General features: G+C 46.8%; 1 protein-coding gene across 6 annotated transcripts in view; it reads left to right on the forward strand.

Annotated features, from left to right (window-relative positions):
* Positions 1 to 10,938, forward strand: part of EPB41 (erythrocyte membrane protein band 4.1) — a 192,485-nt gene extending 181,547 nt beyond the window's left edge. For all 6 annotated transcript variants that reach the window (XM_008694501.2, XM_008694499.2, XM_008694500.2 and 3 more), the window contains 4 exons: positions 3,997 to 4,098; positions 5,246 to 5,326; positions 8,043 to 8,147; positions 8,633 to 10,938. In XM_008694501.2, coding sequence (XP_008692723.1) covers positions 3,997 to 4,098; positions 5,246 to 5,326; positions 8,043 to 8,141 — 282 coding nt within the window. In that variant the 3' untranslated portion in view covers positions 8,142 to 8,147; positions 8,633 to 10,938. The remainder of the gene's footprint in view (positions 1 to 3,996; positions 4,099 to 5,245; positions 5,327 to 8,042; positions 8,148 to 8,632) is intronic.

The raw sequence follows: 10,938 nt of genomic DNA on the forward strand, positions 1-10,938 counted from the left end.
GACGTGCTAGGTAAAGCATGTGGGCTTTGGAGTTAGACCTGGATCTTAATTCCAACACTTGCTAGTTTTGTGACCTTTGGCAAGTCACTTAAACTCTTTGAGCCTTAGTTTTCTCTTCTGAAAAATAACTTTATAAGATTAATAAAATAAAGATAGTATTTGCCTGGCATATACAGTAGGTATTTAAAAAATGGTAGCTATGACTATATTATATTGTTACATATCTATCTTTATTTCATTTTAACCAGGCTTAAGACAGTCAACCAAAATACACATGACTTCTTATTCGTGCTAGACAGTGGAGTATAGTGGGGAAAGTACTGACTTTGGAGTCAAATTTCCTGGGTTTGAACCCACTCGGTCGCTTTCTGATGTGCGGTCAGGTTAATCACCCCGTACCTCATTTTCCTCATTTGTAAAATGGGCTAGTAATAGTTCCACTTCATAGGGTTGTTGCAAGGAATAAACTAATGTGCATTTCAAATTAAGTTGTCACCACCATGGAGAAAACCTAAGTGTCCATCAATAGGGAACAAGTTAAATAAATTGTGGTACATCCAATTAAGGTAATTCTATGCGGCCCTTAAAAGCCTCTGATGGAAATAATCGATATGATACACTGGTAAATGAAAAGGCAGAGCGCAACACGGTGTAAATAATATCTAGAAAAATGTTCCTGGCACATAGTAAACGCCAGGTAACTATTTGCTATTGTTCTTACTTATTTACTATAACTATTTCTGCTTCTGTTTTAACTATCTTGCCAAACAAGTTAGCCCAGGAACCTTTTTTTTTTTTTTTTTAATTATTCTACCAGTCCCACACTTTGGGGAATGTGGTGCGAGGAGATGGGGAACCAGAACAGGTTTTACGTGCGTGTGTGCATGCTTGAGGTTAAGGCTATCTATATACAGGGAAGTGCACCCTTTTTACGTGTTCCGTTTGATTGATTTTTTTTAATGATGCCTATCTTTTATTTTTTTAAAGATTTTAGTTTCTTATTTATTAGAGAGAGCACACAAGCAGGGGGAGCAGCAGGCAGAGGGAGAAGCAGGCTCCCCCCTGAGCAGGGATCTCCATGCAGGATTCGATCCCAGGACCCCGGGATCATGACCTGAGCCGGAGGCAGACGCTTAACTGACTGAGCTACCCAGGCGCCCCCATTTGGTTGATTTTGACGAATGTATGTACCTGTGTAACCAAGACACATTTGGGATTCCGAACACTTACACTGATCCTGAAACTTCCTTCAGAGCCTCTTGTACTTGCTACCTGCCCCTCGAGGCAGCTGCTGCTTCGATTTCCGTAACCGTAGCTTATTGTGCCTGTTCTTGGACTCCATGTAAATGGAAGTATCCAGGAGTACACTTTTGTGTCTGAACATGTTTTTTTAGATTCATCAAAATTATAAGAATCTGCAGTTTACTGTTTTTTATTGTCGAATGGTATCCCACTGTATGAGTGTAGCACAATTGTTTATCCTTCCCTTTGTTGATGGACATTCGAGTTTGATTCCAGTTTGGAGCAAATGTGAATAAAGCTTCTGTGAACATTCATGTGCAAGTCATTGTGTAGACATATGTTTTTACTTATCCTGGGTAAACACCTAAGAGTGGAATTGCTGGATCATAGGATAAATGGATGTTTAACTTCATAAACAACTGTCAAAGCCGCCCCACCATTTTGAGGAAACATTGGTTACAGGGTCACAGAAAAGAGTCCACATGTGGGAAGAGTGTAAGTCAGAAATCATAACAGTGTGTCCTCCATCTTCCACTTCTTCAGAGACAGAAAGCAGGGAGGGAGGGAGTAGTGGGAGGTAGGAAAATACGGTAAGAGTCACCGACTTAGTAGAGGGGGAGCTCTTCAAAAAGTAGTGTAGCCCTCCTGGCACACAAATTTACATTCTTATAATAATGTAGAAAGTACTTTAACTTCCGCAATCTCTAGATCTTCACAACAATGCCAAGGTCGGGGCAGAGCCAGCTGACAGTACTGCCTATTGCAAATGAGAAAACTAAAGCTCAGAGACGTCAGAATAACTTGCCCGACATCCCATCGCTAGTTATGTCTGAGCTGGGACCCAAACCTCAGTCTTCAGACACAAAATTTCTTGCCCTGAGTTCTAGTTCAAACACTGATTAGCTAGAGAACCTTGACAACTTACGTAACTTCTCTGGGCCAACTGCACAGCGAGGCTAATAATAGTACCCGCTTCGGATTCTGGGAGGTGGAATTGAGGAAACAGTTTGCATCTGTGCTTGGCACATAGTAGGAGTACAGTAAATATTCGCTGAGTTTGAATCGAAGGTAGGTAGGTGGGTCTTGGCTGCAGGAAGTGTTAGTGAACTAGTAGTCCTCTAGCTAGCGTGATGCTGGCGTGCATGTAACATTTAGGTGTCATAGTCATGTCCCCTCTCTTCGTTTGGTCTAGATTCTTACCTGGAAGGGAACTCAGCCAGAGACTCTTCTTCCTAATTCTCTTCTCCTCCTCCTGTCTCCCACCCCCCGTATCTCAATGTTCTGCCTCAGCGAAATGTGGTTCTGTTTAGAAAAAAGTTGGAAGGGGGGCGCCTGGGTGGCACAGCGGTTAAGCGTCTGCCTTCAGCTTAGGGCGTGATCCTGGCGTTACGGGATCGAGCCCCACATCAGGCTCCTCCGCTATGAGCCTGCTTCTTCCTCTCCCACTCCCCCTGCTTGTGTTCCCTCTCTCGCTGGCTGTCTCTATCTCTGTCGAATAAATAAATAAAATCTTAAAAAAAAATAAAACAAAAAGAACACCAAACTTTAAAAAAAAAAAGAAAAGAAAAAAGTTGGAGGCCTCTGCTTATGATACAGATGACTTCTATAAAGGGGGCAGGAAAAGATAGTAACGTAACACTTTTTCTTACTGCAGGGTTCTTTTTGAAAAGAACTGCAATTCTCTAAATTTCCTCTGAGCCCGTGTACAATACCAGAACCAACTGGTCATTATTTTCTGGACAGCGTGTTGGCTCTAGGCAGCCCCCATCCACCTAAGTCTCATTCGTTTCCCTCCCAGTCACAGGACTGTTGGCAGCTCTGAGTCCTGCTACCAGCCCAGTGACTACAGATAAGCATCTCTCTTCCTTTTTGCTGGTGTCCTTTCATAGCCTGATCATAATACATTTGGTTTGGTCATAATATGGCGAGCTCTAGAGAAACGAAAAGTCACCCCAGCCCTTGTTCTCTGTATAGATTAGTTGCATAGCCCAGCATCCTAAATACTTTTAAACCCTCCCTAATCAGGAGGGTCCATTTCAATAATAGTGTCGTTGTCAGGAATGTCATTGCGACGTCATGTAGGTTTCCTCCCATTTCCTACCGCATTGGTTCCAGGTTTACGTCTCAGTCTTCAAAGAAGATAACCTGAGATTCCCCAGCTCCTTGAGCCCTGACAAGGACCTTTCCCAGTCCTTTCCAGAAAGTTCCGCCCTGTGATTCAGAACCTACCCACACCTTAGCACACAAGAGATTGTACTTTTCCTGCCTCGGGTGGTGTGTAAAGAGCTTCCGGTTTGTAGAGAGGACAACTTCCACTTACAAGTTTTGAGTCCTTGAGCAAATCATCCGCCTTCTCTGGGCCTGAGTTTTCTTACCTGGGAGTGCTAATCAGTCCCTGCCCTCACTGTTGATTTCACAGGGCTTGTGTGGGCATCAAAAAAGCCCTTTGTGAACTCTAAAATGTGGTACACGTGGGTGCAGTCATTGCCGCTCCTGTTGGACCTGCGGCTAGCGACCTGCCTCCTCTTTCTGACCCACTCCTGTCACTGACCCCGTGCTAGGGAAACGGACCCATCCAGCGTTCTTAGGAGGAGCCTTGCTGCCAGGGGATTGTTTTCTTTATAAAGTGGTCACTGTAAGCGAATCGGGTTTTTCCTCTCGGATGTACAGCCGAAGAGAAAAGCTACCTCCTGCCACATTTGCCCACAGGCTTCCTGAGAGGCATGATGATGAGTTGTGTTTTTTTTCCTGCAGACTGATGACAGCAATGGGGACTTGGACCCAGGAGTCTTGCTGACAGCTCAGACCATCACATCTGAGACCACAAGCAGCACAACCACAACTCAGATTACCAAGGTAACAAACCAGTTAAAATTTCCTTCTGGAATTCAGGGGCAGGCCACACTTGCTGCCTCTCTGCAAGGACCCTGGTCTAGAAGCAAGGGTTTTCAGCTCCTCCCTACTGAGCCAAATGATTCCAAGTGTCACAGGTAGAAAGGCCCTGCTTCTTCCCCAGCAGTAAAGCTAGGGGGGCCCTGAGGGCATCCTTGCCTCGTTAGTAGTCTCATAAAGTCACCTGTGGTGGTTCTCTTTACACAACCAGCTATCTCTCTGGTCACTCTCCTATCTGGCTGTGGAGGTAAATGTAAAAAGTCAGTTTAAGGACAGGTGTCATTGGTATTATTATGCAACCATATTTTCCAAGTCAAAAATCAGAACTCAGGGCCCAACAAAGAGTTTTTATATCATGTCCAGCTTCAAGGCCATGGGAACTATAGTTTGCATGCTGAAATATTAGAATTATTAGAATATTGTTTATGGGGGCGAGCAGGAAAAATTATCTAATATTAGAACTACTCCCTGAAAATCAGAGATAGTCCATGTTTGTTGCAGCACTAGAGGAAAATATATTTTCTTGTAAGTAAGAAATCCAGATTTCTGACCAAGCTCTGTTATCAATATACGGAGGACTGGAAGCTAGTTACTTAATGTGTCTAGACCTTGGCCATCCTCATCTGTCAGTTAGGGAAACCAGCCCACTCTGAGGGGATTATTTGAGGATCTTTTGATATCAACGATACAAAAGTGCTTGAAAATAAAAAGCCCGGTTTCAAGCTGCGTGACATTTTTGTTCATAGTCTCCTGAGTTTCCTCTTGAAAATAATCAAAATGTACAGGAAAAGAGCAAAAAGAAACACCTGTCTGGTTTGTTTACTCGCTGAATTTCTGTGATGTTTGGGAGGAAGAGAAAGGGAAAAATAAATAGAGATGTGTGACTCTCCGTTTTGCTTGTTAAAGATGTTAGCAATCCACGGGACTAGAGGTGTGCTCGTTTTAGCAGGTGCAGCCAAGAGTTGGGACAAGTGGGTAAGAAAGCTATTCTGCGCAGTACCCAGCAGCAGATGAATTTTTGAAGTAGAGCTTTCAGAATAATCTTTTACTGTTTGTTTCCCCCTTCCTCCTTTCCTTTCTTTCTCATGTGACCACCTCTCTTTGGTTTCAGACCGTAAAAGGTGGGATTTCAGAGACCCGGATTGAGAAGAGAATTGTGATCACAGGAGATGCCGATATTGACCATGATCAGGTGGGACTGCTGAAGAGATTCTGGGCACGGAAGAGGTGTCTGGGTGGAAAAATGGATGGATCCAGGAGTTGGCTTTCAGAAGACACCTCTGCCGGCTTCATCCCCAGGAGCCCCCTGGGCTACTCTAGTGCCTAAATGAGAAGGGTGAAGGGAATCAGACCACGGAGGCCTGTGGGATGGGGGCTGCAAGCGGGGGGAGCGTGAAGTGTAATAGAAAGAACGTGGGTCTTAGACTCAAAAGGCTTGGGTTCAAATCCTAGGTCTCCCCATATTCTAGCTCTTAACTTCCTAGGCCTCCATTTCCCCATCTTTAAGATGGGCGTATGGCAGCTTCCTCTCAAGGCTGTTGTGAGAATCATGGGGTGTGGTATATATGGTGTGAGGTACATGGTGGGCTCTGGGTGGGTGGAGCCGTTGCTGTTCAGGGGATAGTGTGTACCTAAACCTGTGCTGGAGACAGAAGAAGAGAGCAAGACCAAAGGAGGGGGTGAGCCTTGCCCACAGAGGCGGCGAGGGAAGCAGAGTGAGGTAGACTGCACACAGGAGCCTTGACTTCAAGTCTGTCCTAGATTGTTGCTAACTAACTGTGCGACCTTGGGCAAACCACGCTACCTCTGATTCTTTTTTGTCTCCTAAAAGAGAGTAGGGTGATCTAGATAATTTCTGGGCCCTTCTGAGCACTAAAATTCTATGGTTCTATATTAATTAGGTGCTAATTTTGTGCCGCAAGCAATTAACAAATAATAAGGTCGGGATTAATGCTCCCAGTTCTCTGCTGGGTGAGGTTAGAACAGTGAAGCTGCAGAGAAGAGGGGGTGGAAGGGACTGCATGCAAATGCTTCTGGAATCATTGACAGCAGTGCTGAAGCAATGATTCCGTGGCCTTTATGCTGATATGTTGAGTGCCTTAAAAAAAAAGGAAAACCTGAGCCGCACTGCTGGCAGTTCCCTTGGTAGCAGGGTTGAGACTCTCAGCTGAGAACACAGGCTCAGGGTCCCGGCAACAAGGCTGCAAACCCCAGCAGGTAGGCCTTGCAGCCTGTTTGCCCCCAGCTCATTAGATCCTGCTGTGCTACCAGCCTGCACCCACCTCCTTGGTCTGGTTGACCCCTGCTGTGTGCTCAGTTGGTGCTGGACAGCCAGAACCGTGGGGCCGGAAGGTGTGGGGTTTGGAGTGAGACAGCCGTGGGTTGACTCTTGATTCCGCAACTTACTGGTTGTGTGCCCTCGAGCAAGTTATTTTACTTCTCTGAGCTGTAGTTTTGCCACCTGTAAGATTAAGATAATCATAGATTTCTTTCAGGGTTGTTGTGACACACACACTTGATCGCTCAGAGAGATGCTCCTATGTCCCCCGTTGTCCGGGGTATGAGGGATGCTGGAAGGGCTAAGATGTGGCGTACTCCGGGTGGGTGGGAGGCACTTTAAGAGGTAGTGTGGTGCAGGCTTTCCTTGAGAGATCCGTGTAGGCAGAGTAATCAAGAGAGGGCTTGGGCTGGGCCTTGACACACGAGTAGGTGGGTTGGGCAAAAAGGATTGGGGAGAATGACCAGGGGCCTATAGAGGTGGCAGTTCTAAGAATGGCTTTCGTGGAGTCAGGAGAGCAAAAGAGGAATTTCCTTTCTTCCTTTGTTCCTCCTGGAGGTAGTTCTTAGGAGCCAGGGTCAACAGTCAGGTGGTCAGATCTAGCTAGAGTCCTTTTTGGTGGAGGGCATGTCTCTTGAGAATCCGCATGTCACCATTCCCCAGAGGATCTTCCACCTTGGTGCTGGGAGCCTGAGGCTCAGAGACCTGCCGCCCAATGAGAGAAGTGGTGTCGTTGCTCTGACTTCCCTCGGCATCATTTAGCTCTTCTAAAATGACCGAAACTCCTCCAGATGCTAATACAGGGTCTCCCCAAAACTAAAGGACAGGGTAGTGAAGAAGAAAGCCTTAGAGATTGCAGTTAAAATCCCTGCTGCATTACTTACTAGCTGTGAAACATTAGCCACTTATTTACCCACTGAACCTCAGTTTCCTTATCTATAAAATGGAAACAATGAGGAGGGCCCGGCTGGCTCAATCGGTGGAGCCTGTGATTCTTGATCTCAGGGTTATGAGTTTGAGCCCCATGTTGGGTGCAGCTTACTTAAAAAAAAAAAAATGGAAACAATGCTACTACCCTAATTCATTGAGTTGTTCTGAAGATTAAGTAAATAATAATAATAATAATAATAATAATAGTAATAATAATGTGCTTAGGCCAGTGCATGGCATGTAATAGGCCGTCTCACTCTTCCTTCCTTACTTCCCTCTCCATTAGCCAAAGAGATCTCTTCCTTTTTGTAGCGTGCTTCTCTGTTTCCCTCTTCAGTTCTGAATGGAAGCCTGCAGGGTGACCCTGCAGTGAACACAGATTTTGCTTTGTCCTTCATACTCACTCCTTGTGTGACTCCTCCCAGACCCGCCCAGCAGGTACCGCCGTCACCCCTGAAATCCCTTTGTGATCCCTTAAAGACAGCTCTAGCCTCCCCCATCTCCGTGTTTGCAGTCCAGGAGCCTCCCTCCGCAGGACAGAGGAGGGAAGGCTGTTATCAACTCGCTCAGCCTAAATGCGGCCCTGGGACTGCAGACAGAAAGATTGCATTTGCCAGAGAAATGATATCCTGAGACCCCTGCCTTCCTTCACCAGTCAGGCTGCTTTCTGCCTCACGGGCACGGTTTCTGTCTTTCTCAGGTCCTCGTCCAGGCCATCAAGGAGGCAAAGGAGCAGCACCCAGACATGTCAGTGACCAAGGTGGTCGTCCATCAGGAGACCGAAATCTCTGAGGAATGAGCTCAGGTATGGGCTTTTCTTAAGTGGTGTGGAAGGTGTTCACGTTCCCAGCCTCAGAGAGCCCTGAACAGGAACAGCCCCAGAGGCGTCCACACTGGGACTTACTAACATGAAGGCTCTCTGCTGTCACAGGTATCTCTGAGTCTAAACCTGAGAGGGCCGAGGAGGAGAACAAAACCAAGAAAAGCAGGACCTGGCTGTCTAGAAATGAGGGCTCGGGGGATAGGGGAGAGAGGGCTGAAGCTCGGAGGCCAGACTCGAGAATTGGAGGCAGGGTAGCTACTTTTGGGGAGCCAGGAGTCCAGATAAATTTACGCCTAGAAGTAGTTTACAAGTGACTCAAAAAAGGCATCAATCACCAGGGAGGACTGGGCTCCTCAGTAAAACTGCTCGGGCCCTGCTTGGCACCTGGGACCACAAGCACTTGGCACTGGGACTGGGTGGCTGTCTTCTTTTTGCAGGATTTAAAAAGTTTGCTTTCTTTCCTCTAGGAACCATCCCACCCCAACTCCCTGCCTGTCTCCCATCCACGAGAAAACCAGCAAAATGATAAAAGAAGCTTCCTGCAATAGTCAGATGTCAGGCTTTCAAAATTACTCTAAACCACCAGAAAATTAATTTTGTTTTCTATTTGGAGTTTATACCGAGAGAGTCTTCTAGACATCACTGATTCTTTTAATACCTTTTTCTATATTGTGATACCAGAAATTGTTCAACTTTTCACTCTATGGACTGTTTTTAAAGAGCTTTTTGTTTTTTTATGGGGTGGTTTGGAACCCCTTCAACCTAAGCCTCTTCCCATTTATTTCCAACCCAGATACTGACGGGTCTACAGAATTCTTGGGGAAATCCTCCAAAGACACTGTCGGCTGTGTTGGGGGCCAAAGCCAGCTTAATGGGGCTTCCCTGCCCCTCCCCTAGTTTTATACCCTTTTGATGTCAGCAGAAACTTCATGAGCCAGCCCTTTCTCAGAGCCAGTGTTGTGACTTTACCATGTGAGGCAGGGCAGCCGTCCTGATCCACACACCCCAGGGAAACATCCCTGTCCTTTGTCGAGGGTGGTTTTGGTGAGGCAGAGATCTTTGCTAAGAATGTAGTATTGTTTTTCCTTCTTTCCTCCTGTTCTTTCTTTTTGGAGCTTCTTTAGATCAAAGACATAAGAAGTTGTTTCAGATATATCTGATACTGTGAATGTTTGAACAAATCCGTGGCCTTCACCTTCCTGCCCTCCCTCCCCTTTTACCTCATCAGAAGCAGGGGTTCTGCTAAGGGCCCCCCCGCCTCCCATCTCAGGAGACCAAAACTCACAGAAAAACAGGCACTTTTGGCCAAAAGCTCTAATGGCACATTTTTAGTGGTGATTTGGGCAAGGAAAGTTGATGAGGTTTTTTAAAAAAAAAAAAAGGTTTTTAGTTCTGGGAACGCGTACTTCACCCAGGGGAATGGTGGAGTTTACGTCAGTCAGATCCCGCTGAGAAGTATTTCCAGGTGACCAGCCCTGGGCCTTTTTCTTTAATCCTGGGATGATCAGAAATGTGGCTCAGAGAGGAGGGTACGTTCCTTGACCTTTCTTCTCCTGACCGGTACCTGCCTGCAGACACCCTTCTGGAGCAAGGGAATTGACTTTGAGGGGCCATCCTTCCCACAGAACCCCACACGACAGGGAGCACAGACACCAGCTCGCTCATTCCCGCTCGCCATCTGAGGTCTTTCAGGGGTTGTAGGCTTGTTTTTTGTGGTGGGTTGTGGGTTTATTTTACTTTTTTTTTTTTTAATTTTTTTTGCTTGGTTTTGAAAATGGGACTGACTGATGGGCCCAATTCCATCATTCCTGGTAGATCTGGGGGCATTTTTATTCAGTAGTGCTTCCTGACCTTCCAACTGGCGTCCCCCAAACACATCTGCCTGAAAGTTCTTAGAATCTATGGTGGGACAGAAGTGAACTTCAGGAGATCGACAGTGGCTCACAGTCAGCAGTCTCAGGGGCTCCAGAGCTGTGAGTGAAAGAGAGAAGTCTAAAACCCCTGCTCCCCAGAGCCAGCGCATGTGTCCAAAGCCTCTACTGGCTGAGCCTTGTTTTAGACACACTCGGTTGGTTTGAACTGATTTCAGATGTGTGCATTTTTCACTTAATACTTAGGTGAGTCTGTTACTAACCATGAGGCAGCTCTCTCTGGAGAGGGACAGGAAGAGCTCAGGTGGGACGCGGGACGGGCCTGGGGGAAAGGATGGTCCTGTCTCAGGAGCACACTTCCGGCCTGTGGGCATAGGGTCTGAAAGGATGGGGCTTGCTCGTTGGTGCCTAGGCCAGGGCTGTGCTGCCAGGAGTGGTGAGGTCAGGAATCCAGCTCACATCAAACAGCCTGTAACATGAGCTCGCTTTCCAGTGGCCAGCTGTCCTGCCGAAAGAGCTACCCGCTCCCGAAGCTGACAGCTGTGGAATGAAGGGGGGGGTGAGGAAGAGGGCACAGCGTGAGCATCAGAAACCAGGCCCACTGAGTTCTCCGCTGTCCACACCGCTGACGGGGGCCTGCAAGCCTCCCCTCCCCGGCTCTGTCATCAGCTCACGGTGCTTCTCCTCTCTGCTTCCTTGACTGTAAATTGGACCAGAAGATCTCAAATACCCTTCCAGCGCTGAGAAGCCTCGATTTGGAAGAGCTAGGAAAAGGGTGTCCTTCCAAGCCTCTTCCCCTGTCCTCCCTCTCTGGGAACAGATTTGGGGGTTTGACAATTATTTGGATTTTTTTCTTCCTGCAGTTGTGTGTGCATTTGTGTGTGTGTGTGTGTGTGTGTGTG

Source organism: Ursus maritimus, unplaced genomic scaffold (genome assembly GCF_017311325.1).
Source record: "Ursus maritimus isolate PB19 unplaced genomic scaffold, ASM1731132v1 scaffold_32, whole genome shotgun sequence".
Classification (NCBI taxonomy): Eukaryota; Metazoa; Chordata; class Mammalia; order Carnivora; family Ursidae; genus Ursus; species Ursus maritimus.